The 21,434-nt window shown below is 34.6% G+C and overlaps 1 protein-coding gene and 1 long non-coding RNA gene across 2 annotated transcripts; both read right to left on the bottom strand.

The window, feature by feature from the left end:
• Positions 1 to 6,969: 6,969 nt before the first annotated feature.
• On the bottom strand, positions 6,970 to 7,533 carry LOC125194381. The gene has a single exon (XM_048092568.1). It carries the CDS (start codon positions 7,531 to 7,533, stop codon positions 6,970 to 6,972), a length of 564 nt encoding a protein of 187 aa, XP_047948525.1.
• A 5,401-nt stretch (positions 7,534 to 12,934) lies between these two features.
• LOC125203720 lies at positions 12,935 to 14,701 on the bottom strand. The gene is made up of 2 exons (XR_007173429.1): positions 14,480 to 14,701; positions 12,935 to 13,241 (listed from the first exon to the last, which is right to left on the bottom strand). It is a non-coding gene; the product is annotated as an uncharacterized LOC125203720 (long non-coding RNA).
• Between the last annotated feature and the right edge of the window lie 6,733 nt (positions 14,702 to 21,434).

The raw sequence follows: 21,434 nt of genomic DNA, 5'->3' as shown, positions 1-21,434 counted from the left end.
TATATATATATATATATATATATATATATATAAGTAAGGATGTGTTAAAATGACAACACCTCTTAAGGTAACACCATACCACCAATCCTAGCCAATCATTTGTACACATGGACGAATAATCAGTTGTCATGTGGCAATCATAAAAAATTGCTCAAGAGTAAATTTTCGCGGACTGCAATATTCAATACGCTAGACAACAATTTTTCCCGCCTGCAATATCCAATACGTTGGACTGCAATCTATATTGCAGTCCAGCGTATTGGATATTGCAGTCTAGCATTTATAATATTGCAGGTATACGTGGTATCACAGTGTCATTTTAAGAGTGTTGTCATTTTAACGCACCCCTATGTATATATATAGGATTGTGTTAAAATGACAACACCTTTTAAAGTAACACCATACCACCATTCCTAGCCAATCATTTGTACATGTGGACGAATAATAAGGCTGTCATGTGGCAATCATAAAAATTGCTCAAGGGTAAATTTTCACGGACTGCAATATCCAATACACTAGTACAACTTTTCCCGACTTGCAATATCCAATACGCTAGACTGCAATCTATAGATTGCGGTCTAGCGTTTGTACTATTGCGGTCTAGCATATATAATATTGCAGTCTAGCGTGATGTCACATTGTCATTTTAAGAGTGTTGTCATTTTAACGCACCCCTATATATATATATATATAGAGTTGTGATCAATGTCAAACCAATTTTAAACACCGAACTAGAGACCAAATCCGGGCCATTAGATCTAGTTTTTTTTTATGAGATGTGCTGCTGTGAAAATTTTTTCGACTTCATTACAAGCCCATTTTACTTCATTATATAGGTTTATTACTTCATTTTGTACGTAATACTTTGAAACTACAACATGTTTTTACTTGCTTCCAATAGGTTTTGAAATGATTCAACATATGCTTCATTCAAATTCATTGACGTGGGTTTTTGCTTGATTAACATTTAAAAATGCAATTTATTCAAGTGATTTTATTACTTCATTCAGAAACTTTATTACTTCATTGGATAAGATTTTTACTTCATTCCAGTAGGACTTCAAATGCTTCTACACATACTTCATTCCAATAATTTATTACATTATTCCATGTGTTTATTAAACCATATTAACGCCATGGCGTTGGTGATAGATATTGTAGAGAGAAAGAACGGCACGCGACGGCGAAACCACATTTACGTACTGGAATGAAGTAAAAACCTACTGGAATGAAGTAAAAACCTACTAGAATGAAGTAATATATTCGGAACGAAGTTAAATCTTCGTAACATGTTAGTATGACTTATTTACCTTCAAATGAATTAAAATAGGCTCGTGATGAAGGCGAAAATAATTTATAAATTTTTGTATCTTATCCATAAAAAACTAGATCTAAAAGCCCTAATTTGGTAGGGTTCGGTGGTTCGGTCTTTAAGAGTGGATTTGTGGACAATGGCACTCTATATAGATATATGGGATGTGATTAAATGAAAACTCTAAATATTGTACAAACTCAAAACTATGATCTGGACCATTGAAAAATGTCAACAAATCACAAAAAAAGATCAACAAGAAAATCTCAACAGAATTTCAATGGTAATCAATGATTGATGTTGTGTTGATATTGTGTTGATACTGTGTTCACATTAAAATCTTGAAATTTTACACTGTATTGACATTGTATTGAAATTGTATTGAAGCTGTGTTGAGGAGTTTTGAGTTTGTACAATATATAAATTTGCATTTTATCACTACAGTATATATATGCACAAACATATTTGTTTATTGTTTTTACATGCATAATAAGCTATATTTACATATAGGGACATGTTGATATTCTTCTCATAAAGTCGTCGAGGTCGAAAGATTCTTATGGTATTTACGGGCACACGTCACACGCCTACGTCTTTGTTACTTATTAAATTAACGTTATAAAACAAACATATTTTATTGTTTTAAAAAAATCATGTAAAGTTAAATTCATATTTTAGCTCGTCTATAATATCTTATAGTACTAACTAGCATATGTACCGAATAGTGGCCAACTATTTAAATATGAAAATATGCATTGGGCATAATAAATCATAGAGTAATAACCAAATTGGCATCATTTAAAATTTACATAAATCTAATCAACATTCAACACCTATAATGGAAAAAATTTAGTTATAAAAAAGGCTTAATCCAGTAAGACATAATTGAACAAAATAAATTGATAAAAAAAGCTAGGAAAATCCATGATGAATAACTACCGAATCGTGAATCTTGAAAACTTCTAAAAACTGAAGACCGAAAGGTATAATTCCTTAAAAATATTACTTGTAATGGACTAACAATGCATTAAAATAATGTAATTTAAGGGGTATGGTTGAATGACATCAGACTCGTCTATTTTTAACCAAATGATTAGGAAATCAATCCCTGCCTTTCGGTCTAGATCAATTTTAATTATTAGACCAACTATTCTAATTTTGGAGGTGTCTACAAATCAACACGAGAAATAATCACTAGATTCGCTAATGGATACTCCTGGTAATAAAAAATAAAAAATAAATTAGTAAAGTGAATAATTCAATCCAATTAATAACATAGTCAATTTATTTTGTTCAATTATGTCTTAGTAATTGGGGAATGGAATGACATTCCTACTTTTATTCCATTCCTTGGCTTGGTAAAATTTTTTTCTTAGGGATCACCATTCAATTCCACGTGGAAATAGCCATTCCATCCATTTAGCTAAGAATGAGCCTTTTTTCTTAATTTAAATTTTAACAAAATTCTACTACATATTATATTATATTATATTTAAATTCAATATCACTCCATTTAATAATTTTTAGATTTTATAATAAAATTAAAAATTTTAAATTATTATCATTAAAATAAAATCACACTTCACGCACATTGCACACGCATACACTTCACACACTATGCACACACTACACACACTACATACACCACACATTCTGCACACACACACTATGCACACACTACACGTACCCACAGTACACGATTCCATTCCATTTATATTCCTTACATTCACCAAGCACAAAAATGGAATGGAATCTCCATTCAATTCTCATCTCCATTCCATTCCCTGCTTATTCCATTCCATTATATCAAGAAGGGCCTGAAGGTTTGAACCATCATTAATTTGTGGGAATTCAATGTGTACTAATCTTTGTATATAAATCCAGGGGAGTGTTATATTGCTAACTCATAACTTAATTGCTAACTACAACTAAATAATAGTCATTAGATATTCAAATTAAGGGCTTAGATCATTAATCCCTAAATATCAATACGATCATCGAAAAACGTCAATAAGGCCATAAGATTAACTTCAAAAAATATCAATAGGTGTATTAATGTCAATTAACTACGTGTTTAGTTATAACTAACTTTTAAAAGAAATCCCAAAACTTTAAATTCATATAACATATATCAAATTAAAGATAATTTCATAAGGATTCCAACGATATCCTACATGCATATGTTCCAACGTCAAAATTTGAAAAAAATTTCAAAAATTTTTAAATTTTTCGTACAAGCAGAAATGTCAACATACTATATTAAATATGTCAATATAATACATGTAGAATGTCAATATATGCAATGGGTTAACATTCTTAAAGCATTGTGTTGACATTCTCAAAGCATTGTGTTGATATTTTCGAAACACTATATTAACATTTTCATCCAAAACCCTAATTTGGAGTTTTTTTTTATCTTTTTTTATTTTATTAATAAAAAGGAAAATTACACGTGGCAATTTATAGACCACACGTTTTCTAAAATCCTATGGCCTTAAATTAGTTGTAGTTAGCAATTAAATGATTAGTTAGCAATTGATCACTCCCCTCCATCCAAAAGCTAAAAGAATTAATTGATTAATTAGAGGTGATTTGCACATTGGTCCCTAGAGATATGGGAACTTGCGCTTTTTCCCGGGAGAACATGGAAATTGCACATTTTACCTCCAAAAATAATTAAACCTTGGGATTGAAAGAAATATCGTAAAATCAGTTTTGAACAAAAAATTAACAAAAATATCAAATATGTTCGTATGGTAGATACCATGGTGTTGTTGAATGCAAAAGGTTTGTGTGTACAACAACATTGGTACATCGTAAAAGTATCTCAAATTTCTGATATGAGGGCATACGGTAGTTGATGCATTTTTTTAGACATTAGTCATTAGATTTTAATAAAATTGATGTTTGAAGGCTAAGTGGAGTGAGAATAAAATATGAAAAAGAATATAGTTGAAAAGAAAAAGAAAGAATAAACTATGAGGAGAATAAAGTGTTTTCCAGAAAAAAGAAAATGGTGCAAGTAGTTTGAGATGACTCGAATGGAACATATGTCTGAGACAACTCAAAATGGAATACAGAGCAAGTAGCTTAACACGAAGGGAATATGATATATAAAATTGATTATTGACAACATTGTTACAAAAAGTTGAAAGACTAGCATAAATTGAGTTGTTGGAAATCTTTACATGAATAAAGATGTAAAGTTATTTAGGGATTCACTAACAACTCATTCAAACTTGTTTGTTATACATATAGATGTAAAAACACAAGTTGTAGCAAAATGTTATTTGCACATATACTACACGTCTATTAGTCACTTTTAGGAATACTTTCCTTATATATCTATATAATTAAATAGAGTACTATATTATTTCCTCTTATTAAATTTACAGGAATTATGGCATTAATTTATAGTATTTCATTATGTACTTGAAAAGTAGAAATAAATAGAGAGACTATCTCATCATATCTTTTAATGTTAGTAATGTTAATTAATTCTTAATTAAGTTGCAATTTAATATATACTTCCAAAAACTATAGAATATTAATACACTCCATGTATACTTCCAAAAACTATAGATTATTAAGATACTCCAAAATTACTATTACTAATTCCATCTCTTTGAGCACCAATTTGTATTTTCAATTTCATATTTCAATTAAGGTAATTTATGTTGGTTATTTTATACAACTTTAGTCTATCATTCATTGTGTTTTTTTTTTTTATCAATTTTTAGTATGCAATAATAAATATAGCATGTAGTAATAATATTATAAAAATTAATAAAAATAAATATATAATGGTGTGGTTGGATAGTCACTAATAAATTACAAAAAATGTATAGTTGGGTTGGTTGAATATTGAGCATATCTTAAAATATTTGAACTTATTATTTTGGGTTCTCTTATACATATATGATGCAAAAAGTAAATTTTCCATTGTACAAAAAAAAAGCTTGATTGATTGATTGATTTAACCCAATCAAAGATAATAAAAATGTCCAAAAGTTACATCAATTATATAGCTTCTTTAAGAAGTTTTGCACAAAATCTAAATAAAATGCCAATGTATACATTGAGTAAAATCTCTGTAGGGTTTTTTAACATATGAGATAGAAATAAACTATTGACTAATGACATAAAAAAATATTTTCTTCCAAATTGATCAAATTTATATACTCCATATATATCGGTATGCGGAACGATTCTTTCTTTGCACAAATGAAAGGAAAAGATGAATTAGCAATTTATGATATTGGAATAGGAATAGCCGTTATAGCCTCTACAGTGTGAATCGGGAATATGAAAATGCATTGAGAATAGAGAAAATGTTACGACCACAATTTGCTAGGGATAACAAAGCCGGGAAACCGTTACTAGGGGTGGGAAATAAGAAGAGGGGTACAGAAAGGGGATAAAACAATTACTGAATATTCACTTATAAATAAGGGGGAAAACAATTTCAAACTAACTCTTAATCAAAAGAACTGGAATGGAAATCTTACTTTGTAATAAATAATTATCAGAGTATAGAAGAACAATCGATGTTATCTAGAACCTTAGTATGCAGCGGAATGAACACGGTCACATGTATGGAGACATGCACCGCCGAGAGACCCTACTTAAAATAAAAAGAAAATCATGACTCCGCTCAGCATTCTCCACCATCACTGCTCAACCTGCACATTTAGAAATATATGCAGGGCTGAGTACAAAAATACTCAGTGAACACATTGCCAAAATATACACATATACGTTGAAAATATTGTCATGCCATCACAGTAACACTCGAGAGTTTTCTCTTAAAAGTCCCGAGCTTACTAAATTCTTTGTGAGCTAAAGTTCGACTGATCAGTCTAAGTTCTTTTGTATATCTGTCATATCTGAACACCAAGTGTCGTGGAGATGGTACTCTTCCACGGTCACCTACATCTTTCTCCAGCCGAGGAGGTGGCCACCTCCCAACGGCCTCCACTATATCATCTTTGTGCCGTAGAAGGTGGCCACCTTCCACGGTCACCTGTGTACACTAATCCGAGTAGGGACACCATCCTCACGCGAACCCAAATTCGATTCGTATATTCCAACCAAACAGATAGGCTTCATACACATAAAACAAATCTTTTATGGCAAGACAACATCATTTGCATAGCTAAATATTTGACATTTTATCCACATTAGTATGTAGGATAGAAGAGTTCACCTTTTGCGTTTAAACTTGAATTTCCTTACTTCGACTAATCAGACTCAAGAAATCATTAACTAAATTAATATGCATGCCTCCTAAATAATTCGCATCCAACTATGGAGATTATGTTAGAATTTTTGGGCTTCCACATGACTAATTTTATGTGTATGGTTATCTTTCAGTTGCCCAATTATAGTGATCCAATAAAGATTAAAGTTTGGGCTAAGTGTATTTATTTTGTTATGAAAATAAGTGTAGATATAATATGATATTTTCTATTTGATGAGGGACCGAATAGAAAATAAAGGAGTTTATATTTAATATAAATATAAGCTAGGATTATGGTCCCCAAACGTCAGAAGAACATTCGATATCTTTGTATTCTCTCGGCAGACTATTGCGAAGAATGTCTCTGATCGTTTGGAAGATCCATAGCCGCTGCAAAGCAATTCTAACGTTCTATTTGTTATGGATCAATCATACCTACAGTTTTGATGGACGAGTTATCGGACAATCTTAGTGTCACGTCTGAAGTTTTGAGCGGCCCAATGTTGAGCTTTTCGTAATACTTCAGTGGCATGAGATTGATGGAAGATTCTAGATCGCACAGGGCCTTGTCAACCTTTCCCTCTGCAATCCGGTATCTGATAATAAATTGGCCCGGATCTCTTTGCTTCACTGCCCTTTCCTTTTGGATGATCTCGCTGCAATGATGCGGTAGCTTAAAGTCGGCTTTTGTTGGCTTTTTCTTCTTCATCACCACCTCCCTTAGTAGCTTCGCATATTTAGGTATCTCCTGCAACGATTCAACTAGAGGAATGTTAGTATGAAATTTACAAAACATGTTCAAAAAATGTTTGAACTGCTCTTCGAGTTTAAACTTCCTCTTTGGTTGGAAAGGTAGCACAATCCCATTGTGTCGCATGAGTCCCTGTTGAGTAGGTGGTTCTGCCATCTCAGTGGCGGCCCGCCGCGGTGGTGGCGGCGGTCCGCCGGCGACTGGGCAGTCCCCAGTTTTTTGCTTTGCCATCTACTCGTGTGGCTGCTTTTGCCCTATCCTCATCCAGCTTCTTTTTGGATTTTCTCCATTTGAGTGTTGATGTTGGCTATGTCAGTTGAGATCGTGTTCATTCCTTGCTCGAGGTTGTTTATCCTAGCTTCAACCACTCCGATCTTGGTGTCATTAACCTTCATGTCATGTGTCATTACTTCCAAGATCCTTGTGATCCCTTGGTCATACTTCTCCTCCTTTTTAGTTGTTTCAACTACTCCTCCTTTACGCTAAATCCTGAGGGGGGTTGCAAGAAATTATTGTTAGAATATGAGAGATAAGGATGAGGTCAGTTTCCATTATAAGTATTGAAATTACCGCCCCCCTGATTAGGGCGATAATTATTGTTGTAGTTTCTGTTGGAACTGCCTCCTTGCATGTAGTTGATTTCTTCCACTATCAGGGCAGGAGTTTCGGGTTTAGAGACCACTATAATGGAGGTTGGTGGAATCGGATCCTCCTTCCTCGAGGTGTCCATTTGGTCCACCCTAACCCTGAGTCCGGCCAATTCCTTCGCAAAAGAACTTTCCTCGGCCTCTTCAATTGTAGCTATCCTCTTCATGCTGTGCCTTTCTTTCGACCACCCCCTGTTGTTGGCGGCGAATTACTCGATCACTGCCATGGCATCTTATCCCGACCTTCTCAAGAAGCCTCCGTTTGCCCTTGAATTCAACATAGCACAAATTTTTTCATTAAATCCATTATAGAGGATTCTTACCTAATGGTCCACGGTGAAACCGTGGTTAGGCACTTTCAGAGGAGAGCTTTGAAACGAGCAAACGCCTCATAGAGGGGCTCGTCGTGGCCTTGGATGAACTGAAAGATTTTGCTTTTCAGCTTCAAGATTGTGCCTGGCGGATAGTATTTGTCGAGGAAGGTAGCTACGATGTCCTTCCATGTGGAAACCTTCTCTAGGGGCATACACTCAAACCACTCTTTAGCAGAATCAGTTAATGAAAAGGGAAATAGTCTTACCCTTATGGCATCGTCGTCGACACCATTCAACTTGAGAGTGTTCGCGATTTCCACAAATTTGGTGAGATGGCGGTTAGCGTCCTCGGTGGCCCTGCCTGCAAAAGGAGTTTGCTCAACCCTTTGAATAAGGGTCATGCATAGGTCAAAGTTATTAGCATCAATACGAGGGCCTTCGGGAAAAGTAACAGTATTCCCATGATTGAACATGTTCATCACGGGTAGTGTTTCCTTGTTCTTCTTTTCCAGCGCCTCTCGGGCTGCCCTTTCGGCATCTCTCTCGTCCATCAACATCTTGACCATCTCCTGCAGGTTTTTCGAGGTCCATTTTGTCACACATGGTTCCTGATCCTTTTTCACTCATTATTTTCTTATGAGTTCTTTCAAGTTCTAAATCGAACGGTTCTAAGCTGTCCTTCCCAGAGCGCGTTCGCATACAAAACCCGCAAGAATCAAAAACAAAAACAAATCAAAAACTAAAATTAAAAATGAAAGCAATTGAATTCCAAATTAGCAAAATTATCCGTTTGACGATATCACTCCAAAGTGAATTGTCTTCCCCGGCAACGGCGCCAAAAACTTGATGCACTATTTTTTAGCACTAAATAAACCTGCAAGTATACAGAGTATATATAGTATAGCTAAAGGTCAGTACCGAGATATCGAACACGGGGAAGGCAAACACAAAGTGTCTATCCTCTACTAAGACTCAATTACTATTTGGAAGAACAGAATGTTTTGGAAAACTTTGAAAGCAGAAAACAATAGAAAGCAATTAACAACTAAATGCGAGTAAAACACAGAGACAATCGATAGAGATAAGGGAATCCCAGGGATGTGCGTTCACAGTTATGGTTATACAACTTCCAAACTACAATACCCTAGCACAGTTATTACTTTGATAGGACGAGTCGCCTAGCTTATGCCCATGCGATACAAACGTTGATTACAAGATTAGGGTTGTCAATCCTAACACGTAACTCCAAATAGCTCCTAAGACCCTTGAAAAGTCCCTACTCTCAATTAACAGTGTCGTTTTAAGGGAAGCTAACCGTAGCGTCTACTAAGTGGATCTAACTCGCTAGAAGTCTCTCACAGTTATGAAGCAAGTTATATTAAATCATACACGATTGTGTCACTCAATCATGAAGCATCAAAATTACTTAGGGAATAAATAAAGTAAAAACAAAACGGATATTAAATAGAAAAATGAATTGTATAACCAAAGCAAATAAAGCTAACACATCCCTAAGTAGGATTCTAGGGATGTGTTAGTAACGATTCCTTTTTCTATTTGTTTAGGAAGAATCCTACTTAGGGATATGTTAGCTTTATTTGCTTTGGTTATAAAATTTCTTTTTCTATTTAATATCCGTTTTGTTTTTACTTTGTTTCTTCCCTAAGTAGTTATGATGCTGCATGATTGAGTGACACAATTGTGCATGATTGAGTGACACAATTGTGCATGATTTAATATAGCTTGCTTCATAACTGTGAGAGAGTTCTAGCGAGTTAGATTCACTTAGTAGACGCTACACTTAGCTTCCCTTAAAACGCACTGTTAATTGAGAGTGGGGACTTTTCAAGGGTCTTAGGAGCTATTCGGAGTTACGTGTTAGGATTGACAACCCTAATCTTGTAATCAACGTTTGCATCGCATGAGCATAAGTTAGGCGACTCGTCCTATCAAAGTAATAACTGTGCTAGGGTATTGTAGTTTTGAATTTGTATAATCATAACTGTGAACGCACATTCCTGGGATTCCCTTATCTCTATCGATTGTCTCTGTGTTTTACTCGCATTTAGTTGTTAATTGCCTTCTATTGTTTTCGGCTTTCAAAGTTTTCCAAAACCTTCTGTTCTTCCAAATAGTAATTGAGTCTTAGTAGAGGATAGACACTTTGTGTTTTCCTTCCCCATGTTCGATATCTCGGTACTAACCTTTAGCTATACTATATATACTTTGTATACTTGCAGGTTTATTTAGTGCTAAAAAATAGTGCTTCAACTATAGAGAACCTAAAATTGAATTTCGGTAATGAAAAAAAATGACCTTAGATTTACAAAAAATGTAGTTTTCACTATACAAGAAGTCAAATTATTGCACAATCATCGGATTTCGATCAGAAATTTAACCTGCTTTCGGGCTACGGATACAAACGACGATGTCTGGTTATGACAAAATAGCAAAATCGACCCTCGAACGATGGAAACAAGATCAGAGTTTGCTTTGGTTCGATTTCCTGTCATCCTTGCAGCACGAATCAATTTTTTTTCTTGATCTGTGGATGTAAAACGGCACGGTTAGGGTTTGGGAAGAGGGGAGAAGTGAGGAGGTCACGACTATGAAAGAGAATGGAATGAGGGATTTGTCAATCATCTCTCCAAATAACCACGTAATTTTCGCACTTGCAGTTTTAAAACTGTTGATATATTTTCGTGTTTACAAGTTTACCCTTATAATGCACAAAAATGAACTAATAATGCAACACGGGATCAGATATGCCCTTTTAATCTAGTCCTTCTATTCCATCAATCTAATGGTTGATATTAAGAAGGAAATTGACACTAAGGGGGCAATAGGGGAGCACTAGGGTGCCCCCCTATTTAGAGTCACAATGTACATCCAATCTGGTGCTGCCATGTGGCACAAAACATGCAATATTTTAAATACAAAAATGCAATCTAGTTGTATATGAATTTCCGCATATTGCATTTTAGTTGTAGGTAAATTGCATTTTATAGTGTTGAGTTTTGCATTTTCACATAAATTGCATTTTATATTGTTAAGTTTTGCATTTTCACATATATAAATGCAATCCGTCTATATATAAAATGCAAATTAAACAGTCAATATCTAAAATGCAAAACTTAACAATAAAAAATCCAATCTACATATAACAAAAATGCAATATGCCGAAATTCATTTATAGCTTCTACAAGTATATATTGTCTTTTAGTGTTTACAATATTGCATTTTTTGTGCCACATGGCAGCACCATATTGGATGTACGTTATAACATTAAAATTAGTTGTTATACTAGTACATATATATATATATATACATATATGGATGTATTCAGATTAATGTGTAAAAAGCTGTTAAAAATTAAAACTAATTCCATCCATTGATTAGTGGTTATCTGATGGTTAATATATGAGCCACTTGGAATTAAATAAATTAATAAAAAAATTTAAAAGGGCAAAAAAGGAAGATTTCATATTGGACGTTATTTCCATTCCCTAAATAAACGCCTAGTGTATATTAAATTAATCATGGGAAATTATTTTCATTCCCTAAATAAACACCTATTATATTAAATTAATCAACAACTTCTTAATTCACGGTTCTTATATTTGATATGTTCCTTGACTGTTAAATATTATCTAAAAATGAAATATTTATACTATGTTGCAATTATGTTCCCTGACTAGAATATGAATTCGATTTGTTTTTTTATGTTCATTAAATTATTGAGTAATGTACTTATATAACGTTACTAAGTTGGTACTACACCCTAATCCCTCGATTACTAAACCCTTGGAGAATGAATTAAACTTTTGTTCCCCTAGGGGTTTAGCAATCCATAGGGCTAGGGTATATAGTACCACCATATACATTAAATTTCATTTTTTATGTGTATTTAGGATTTCACATAGTAATAATGTATGAAAATTGGCCTTTAATGTAAATGCATCATACTAAATGATGTACCTATGTAAGGATTTAATGTTTGGTGGTAGTTGAATCCATACCCTTTGAGTTTAGTGATCCATGAGGCTAGGTTGTAGTACTCACTCACAAAATAAAATCATCACCAAGGGTATGGAGTTTGAATCATTCCCCTAGGGGTTTAGCAATCCATAGGGCAGGTATAGTACCACCACATGCATTGAATTTCCTTTTTTATGTGTATTTAGGATTTAGGGTTTAGAAAATAAGGTGGAAAAATTGGCTTTAATGTACATGCATCATACTAAATGATGTACCTATGTAAGGATTTAATTTTGGTGGGATTTGAATCCATACCCTTTGAGGCTAGGTTGTAGTACCTACTCACAAAATAAAACCATCACTAAGGGTAGAGAGTTTGAATCATTCACCTAGGGTTTAGCAATCCATGGGGATAGGGTATAATACCACCACATGCATAAAATTTTGCTTTCTAATGTGTGTTTTGGATTTTATATAGGAAATAATGTACGAATATAGTCTTATAATGTATATGTCTAACAGTGAATAATGTACGAATGTAGTAGTTTAATGTAGATTTTTTCCATCAATTTGGTTTCATTCATTTTTGTAATGTACATATTTATGGTTTAAATGTACAATACATTAGTAGTAAATCATGTAACAATTAACCTGAATAATGTAACCTAATAATTGTAAAAATACAACAGAGACTACTCCACAAAACAATAAAATAATTGAATTCTACAAGAACGACTATAACTCCTTGCCCTTAATGAGCGTTGCGCTACTGGGTTGGTACTACACCCTAGCCCCATGGACTATTAAACCCTTGGGGAATGAATATAAGTTCTTTCCTTCATCAAAGAAATTATAGTCTATATTAAAATACAATTTTCGCACTAATATAATCTACAACAAAATAATAATGTAGCACATCTTTAAAGCTTGTCGTTGCATTACTGCAATGGGCATATCATCGTCAAAGTCATCCTCGAATCGATTCTTGCACTCGTTGAATCTATTCAGAAACACATACAATGCACTATCAGTTAATGTACATCTTTGGCTAAATAATGTAATAGAACATGATGTACAAATATAGCTACATGACATGATACATAGAATTAACATCACGTGATGTACTAATCTATCTAAATGATGTTTTAAAGTCATGTACAAGTATGCATATATAATAAGGCATTTTTTCCTACTAAAATAATGTACAAATACAACCCCTAAATGTAGTTTTTTAATCCAAATACTGCCACAGAAACAATGTACAATGGTAGTAGGAATAAATTAACAGATTTGGATTACAATAATGTACATTTATCAAAGAATAATGTAGTAATCTATGATGTACTAATGTCCAAATATGATATATCACAACAACATTAATATCAACAATAGCTATTCATGTACAAAAGTGTATACATAATGTTCCATAAAAACAATATTCATTGATACTAGCCGTAAAGTTTCTGATTTGGTTTAAAAAAATGTATATTTATAACGTAATAACGTAGTATCTAATGATGTACTAATGTACAGACATAATGTAGCACACCAACATCATGTACAAAAATTGAATGCATAATGTACCATTAATGTATCGATAATGCAGCAACAGAACATACCATAATGCAGCAACAGAACATACCTTAATGTAATAAACCTACCCAAAAATAAAGCTTAACCCACAAACTGTAAACACACAATGAACTCTGCTTTTATGAAGAATACTTCAAAGTTTGTGTACCATGATGAACCTTTAACACAGAATAATGTACTCCATTGATAGAACTAAACTGTATTGATGATGTAACATGAATGAGATTTTCTTAAATAATGCGTAAATGATATGATATAATGTAACAGAGGACATACAACAATGTACAGAATGAGGTTAACAATGTTTAAGCAATGGTTCGATTGTTCACCATTTTGTATGAAGTTCTTCAGGAGATATATGACATCCAAATAACATTGAATAATCCAATATACTAAAGGCAGCATACACAAAAAAAGGGGGAAATCAAGGAAGAACATTTGGAAGGAGAATTACAGTGCAAAATCAAATGACAAAAGCTTTAATTTTATAGCATAAGCTAGAAACTCAAAGATCGAAAACCTAATCCACACAAATCAACTTAGAAATCAAATTTGATACCACACAATGTACCAAAACAATCAAACAACAGTTCCTCGAACTTGAATCCACCAGAAATTGAAGCAAACTTGAATTTCCGGCCTTACCTTTCACCCCGCAGTCGAAATCAAACATAAATTGAAATGGTTTTGCCACCAAAATGAATTTGTTGGGTATGCACCGGAATTCCATCGTCGTGATGGTCACCGATTCGCCGTGAGAAACGCCGGTCGTAGAGATGAGGGAAGGTAGAAGCAGATTCGAGTGAGGCGGCGGCTAGGGTTCAGCGGGAGAGAGGGAGAAGTAATGGGGGGAGAGAGTGGGAGGGGAATGAAATGACTGGGAGTTGAAATCCCGTGAATGACGCAAATCCTAATTAGAAATTGAACCGTCCAATAATGTTATACCAAATTTGCCCTGCGATGTACGAAACTAATAACTTAATGTACCGTCTAGGATTTAATCAAAACCATTAGATTAGTGGATCCTAGGGTGTATATTAGTCCTATGTTTTATACTAAGGTGGGAAAAGGAGGGTAATGCATCCTTACATATATATATATAGGTGTATATATATATAACACTTACCAACTTTTGAGCTTTTGCTGCAACTGAAGTTGAGCCTCCGTAATTCTTACTGTATCGGGTTCCGGGACCATCTGGCTCGGAAAGTCTGGCCTTTTTTGCAAGTATCGATTTATGCATCACGTCGGGATCCTTCCAATGCTCTAGTAATCCTTTCCACATCACTTCTGACACGTAACCCGGTCTTGCTTTATTAGGAGCGTTAAACTTTTTTAAGCTAGTAATAAAGGACGAGAATCTGATTGCAGCTTTCTTTTTCCAAAGGACCCACACCTCCTGCTCCCATGAATCGGGCCAGAAATATAATTTCTGTAGAAAAATCAAAAATTAAAATATATTTGTAGGCAATATCCAAAAGTCAATAAAGCAATTTAAAATCATAACACAAGTGAGAAAATACATAGATGTGTAAAATGCTATGCAAATGAAATTTAAAAACAAGAATGTAATCAAACTGTACAAATCAGATAGTATTACATTTGCTATATTTGTAAGTAAACCATGTCAGTAACATAAGCAAATCAATTAAAATACTCCAACCATCCAAAAATAGTACGTGAAAGTGAAATCTAAGGTCTAAACAAACTGCACATCACTTTGAGATAATTATAATTGTAAAAACAAAATTATGTTGTTTGATGTCTTATGTTCTTAAAAATATACTCTCTCCGTCCCCAAAGAGTGTGAACAATGGGTTCGGCACGAGTTTTAATAAATAAGGGGAAAAGTAAGAGAGTGAGAGAAAGGGTAGTGGAAATAATGTTTGTGGAGAGTGGGGTCGACATTATTGTAATGATATAAGTTATTAATGGTAATGATATAAGTTGTAAATAAAATGATGCGTAGGGACAATTTGTTGTTTGAATTTTTCAAAATTAGAAAGTTCATACTTTTAAGTGACAGAGAAAAAAGAAAATAGTTCATACTCTTTGGGGACGGAGGGAGTATTATGAAGGTTGGGACAACAACAACGTTCCCGATTGCCCCTAAGGAACAATTGGTAAATGTTCCCTCTCCATTAAATGGTACTCCCTCCGTCCCATATTAGGAGTCACACTTGCTTTTCAAATGATACTCCATCTGTCCCATATTAGGAGTCACACTTGCTTTTCTGCATTCGTTTTATAAAAATGATATAATAAATAGTTAAAGTGGAGAAATGGTAAAGTAAGAGAGAGAATAATATAGAGAAAATGCAGAAAAGCAAGTGTGACTCCTAAAGTGGGACGGAAGGAGTATATCGTAACTTAACCTTGTGGTTAGTGAGAGATCCAGTTGGGAAAAGGGTGAAGTACAACTGTTGTACAATATCAAGATTGTTGGAATCATGCTTGGTCAAAGGACTTTAATCAATAATAAATGTGACGAGATATTTAATTTTGTGAAATTAAATGAAATAGTGTTTATCTATATTCAGAGTAGATGACCGTAGTATATTCATTTTCTCAAATTCGATTCCCGGTAAGTGAGAAATAATGACACAATAACGCTAAAAATGAGCTATAAGAAAAGAACCTTATTAAAGATGTATGATTGCTACTTTACCCAATCTTGAGATTAATCAAATAGCTATTAAGAGTGTTTCTAAATGGTGACCTTGAAGATGAAATTTATATGGAAGAACCTGAAGGGTTTGTAGTACCTGGATAAGAGAAAAATGTATGCCAACTGGTTAAATCTCTCTATGGATTGAATTAAGTGTCGATATAATGACACTTGAAATTTGATAATGTAATGTTATCAAATGAGTTTAAAATCAACGAATATGACAAATGTGTCTACATTAAGAACACTGATACCTTATAATGTGCCTTGGAATTAAAATTCAGGGAACGTCTGAAGGAATCATCATGACACAATCCATTATGTTGAGAAATTATTAAAGAGATTCAATGCTTACGATAGCGTGCTGGCTAAGATGCCTATGGAGTTGAACATTTACTTGAGCAAAAACCAAGGTGATGTAGAAACGTATGGAGAATGACTGAACTGGTAAATAAAGAAATCAACGAATTAAGAATTCTAGAGTATGAAAACTAAAAGTAAAATTAATAATCAAAGTCTATCTTTTTAGTTCAACAATGAGGCCTTTATATAGGCAAAGGAAAATCCTAAACTTATGGCAAAATAATACTTAAAGGAAATAAATAAAAGGAAAATAAACAAAAAGGAAATTCTAATTTGGTATAAGGAAAAACAATTAATATTATCCATCTACTAATTCTACTAATTAAAAAATAAATAAAACCCAAAATATAACTTGCTTAGCTTTCAAGTATTGTCTTCTAAAACTGCATCATAAATGATGCAGAAACGTATGGAGAATGATTGTATTGGTAATAAAGAACTCAATAAATTAAGAATTCCGGGGTATAAAAACTCAAAGCAAAATTAATAATCAAAGTCGGTGTTTTTAGTTCAACAATGAGGTCTTTATATAGACAAAAGAAAATCTTAAACTTATGAAAAAATAATACGTTAAGGAAATAACTAAAAGGAAAATAACAAAAAGGGAATCCTAATTTGGTAGAAGGAAAAACAATTAATATTTTTCCATCTATTAATTCTACTAAGTAGAAAATAAATAAAATCCAAAATATAATTTGTTTAGCCTCCAAGTCTGGTCTTCTAGAACTACATCATACTCCCCTTATTGAAAAAGACACAACCTCGAGTCTACTTTATCGAAATAGCATCTTAACCCATTCAAAACTTCTCCAACTAGATCAATCATCATGCCAGCCTCCACATCAATCACAACCCTATTATTGTATGAGTTGCAATTAGCATTACTACAATCCTCATCATCATAAAAACATTACCCAGTGGCTTATTGTTCACAACCCACGACCACGCCAGATTATACAAACTTGTATACGAAATCTTGGGGGAAATCTGGTACTTGTACAAATCTCTCATCGTCAAAATCATAGCCCACCAACCTCAGATGCAGCTTGCATTTGCAAATCAGATACCAATGTGAATTCTATGTTCCCACTAGTATTATAAGCACACACAACAAAAGTTTGCCCAATTACAACATTAGAGCATCTGTAGGGATCAGATTAGTCTAGATTCACTAATTACCGAGACCTCTTTGTTCTTGTACAAGAGAGCTAAGCCAAATTCTCACCCACGCGGCTGATGTTACAACACGAATCAAAGTATCACAGATTAAGTACAAGAAACAAAGGAACCCTAGCTATTACAAGATCTCGAATGGATCTAAGCTATTATCCTTGCTAGCTCCATAATCTGCACACTTGACAAAACAGTTAGTAATAACAAGAAGGATCCTCTCGGATCAAAACACAGAATACTGACTAAGAACAAAGAATATAACCAAAGATCAAAGAATCTTGGCTCAGAACCCACCACAACCACACTGGTCTATTCTACCAGATCAAGACCCAAGGGAGCATAATTGGACCGGTTAGAGTTCACCCTCACACCACCGATGCCTTCACCACACGTTCTCCTCACACCAGATCAAGTTCCACCGAACAGAATCTCAGCACAGAACCTTCGAGTCTCACAAACCCTAGTTCTTCTCCAGCATCAAGCAATCAAAGAGATTGCCTTACTCCAGCACTCACAAAAGATCTACCACTCAAAGAACCGTGAGAGATCACCAAGAGATGGCCGGAAACTCATCAGAGAAGAAGAGAGAGAAGAGAGAATACACTGAATCGAATGTAGAGAGTAAGAGAGATCAAAGAATAATGAGAACGGCGCATAGCCTTCTCACATTAACAAACACAGCCCTACATCCAACGGTTGCGGAGCAAGATCCAGGTGAGGAGGGCACGTGGCTGCATCTGGTACAAGGAGATAAGTCATTGGGCTCGGCCCAACTAATTCCTTTTGGGCTCAAATAAAAGGCAGCCCAAATAATAGTCCACACCAATATCCAACATACTCCACCTTGGACATTTGGGAAACCAATCAAATGTTATAGGCTAATGTATTTTCATCACAGCCTACAGTACTAAGTCCACTAGCATTTTGAGAACCACCAGGTTGCCTTTAGACACCAGAGGGGCTGACACCCATTAGTCTAAAAGGACTTCATGCCTCCAGCCACCTACCACCGTTACCACAGCTGATAAGGTGGCTGAGGTCTTTCCCCCGGGACATGCAACCTATCCTAGATCAAAGTGCAAGTACTTAATGCAGAAAAGAAGTTTTTCTAAGGGTAAGGGCTTAGTTCCCATGTCAGCTGGGTTTTTATCAGTATGCACTTTTTGAAGAAAAACTTCACCCTTTTCTACAATATCCCTAATGTAATGAAACCTTACATCTATATGTTTTGTCCTATCATGGGAAACAGGATTTTTACATAACTGAATAGCAGATTGAGAATCAGAGAACACAACAGGAGACGATTTCACAAACTTAAGTTCAGAAAGCACTCCCTTTAACTAAACAACCTCTTTCATTGCCTCAGTGATGACAATATACTCTGACTCAGTAGTAGACAAGGCCACTATATGTTGCAACTGAGATTTTCAACTTATGCAAGACCTACAAACTGTAAACACACATGAGGTAGTTGACTTCCTCTTATCTCTGTCATTAGCATAATTGGAATCCACAAAACTAGTCAGTAAGACACCATCATCACATTTAGAATAGCACAAACCATACTTAGCAGTTTGCTTCAAGTATCTAAGAAGCTATTTCAGAACTTTCCAATGAACAGGGCCTAGATTGGACATATATCTACTAAGACAAGAAACTGCATAGGCAATATCAGGCCTAGTGCTAACCATCAAATACATCACAGATCTAATAGCATTAGCATAAAGAATTCTCTTCATAGCATCAACTTCAGTCTCTGATACGATCGGATTTTGTCCGTTTTTTATGTCAAAGTCACTCTACACGTCCATTATTTGCATATTTTGTCTATTTTGGTATTTTGACGTGTTTTGTGAGAAATGTGCATAACTGAGCCGAAAAAAGGAACCAAAATGCAAAGTCTGGAAATCTGGAGTCAGACGGTGACCGGTTACCGCCGCGAGGTTGTACGGCGCCCGCCGGCGCCCGGCGGGCAGAGCAGTGCAACGGTCCGCCTCGGAAAATTACGCTTGGAAGAGAAGTTTCCCCCGGCGACCACCGGAAGTCATGCGACAGGTCCGCCGCCGGAGGAACAGACTCTCTGGACTCCAACGCGGCGACCTCCGGCCAAGGTGCGGCGGCCCACCGGAGAAAGGCGGCGAATCCGAGATGCCCTAGATTTGCTCCAAGATTTACTATATTTTGAAGATCTTTTCCTTCTACAACAAGGAATGGCTTTCTCCTATAAATAAGACCTCAAGCTTCATCAAATTAGAGAGCTTCTACTTGCAAAATAATTCACAGAGATCAAAAGCTAGAGTACTTCACTTGTGCAAGGAGTTGGAGAAGGATTTCAAGAACATCAAGAACGACAAGGATTCAACCTACGGGTTTTATTTGCTTTAGTTTTATGTTCAAATTGTTTTCCCTTCAATCTATGTGTTTAGCTTATTTCATCATGTGTAACTAAACTCATAGGATTCTAGGAATGTGTTAGTAACGACTTTGGTTATACAATTCATTTTTTTATTTTATATCCATTTTGTTTTTACTTTGTTTCTTCCCTAAGTAATTCTGAACACAATCTTGTATGATTTAATATAACTTGCTTCATAACCGTGAGAGAGTTCTAGCGAGTTAGATTCACCTGTTAATTGAGAGTGGGGACTTTTCAAGGGTCTTAGGTGTTAGAGTTTGTATACTAGAAATCACGTTTCGAGTGATTGAATACTGTAAAACTCTTATTTTATTTTCCAATAAATAAAACAGATTATTTTTGTCATAATGTTGTTATGTTTTACATTTAATGGATGTTAATGCATGTTTAAATGTATAAGTTAACTTAACAAAGTCTAAGTCTTTGTTTTAGTAGACCGGTTGTGGGCGTCGTCCACTTTAAGGTAATACGGTCAGTTCTAAACAAAGAAAAAGATGAATTTCACAACCTAGATGGAATTTGACTATCCATCGAGAAAGGTTGCAATGTCAGCCCGCATATTTCTAAGCCTTACTCGAAATAAGATGACATTGGTGTGGTATAACACTGAACGGATCTAACAAAGAAGACTTGCCTTAGGCTATCTACTGAAAGGCGAGGTCTTGATAAATATTTATTTCTTAATCAATGTAGGTTAGCATTGAGCATACGGTATTGATTATGCACTGCTTTGACTTATCAAATGGTGCGGGTTTTTGGTGACCCAATTATCCTGATATATTGGGCAGTGGTGATCGATATCTAGCGGTGCTAGGATTGCTATTATATTGAATCGTGCGCGAGCTGAATCTCGCTTGATAATATCCTCAAGAGGAGCGCGAAACAAGGTTTTATTATTCGGAACCTAGCTAGTTGGAGTGTGATTACTCTATGAATAATAAATAAGCGTTTCATGCTAAGTCCACTCTTGGAATTAATAA

The sequence above is a fragment of the Salvia hispanica genome, chromosome 1, assembly GCF_023119035.1.
Source record: "Salvia hispanica cultivar TCC Black 2014 chromosome 1, UniMelb_Shisp_WGS_1.0, whole genome shotgun sequence".
Lineage (NCBI taxonomy): Eukaryota > Viridiplantae > Streptophyta > Magnoliopsida > Lamiales > Lamiaceae > Salvia > Salvia hispanica.
This window is presented reverse-complemented; position numbering and strand designations above follow the sequence as displayed.

Bases quoted from the DNA above. Each gene is read 5' to 3' on its own strand.
- LOC125194381 (XM_048092568.1), bottom strand. From the start codon at position 7,533: ATGGCAAAGCAAAAAACTGGGGACTGCCCAGTCGCCGGCGGACCGCCG.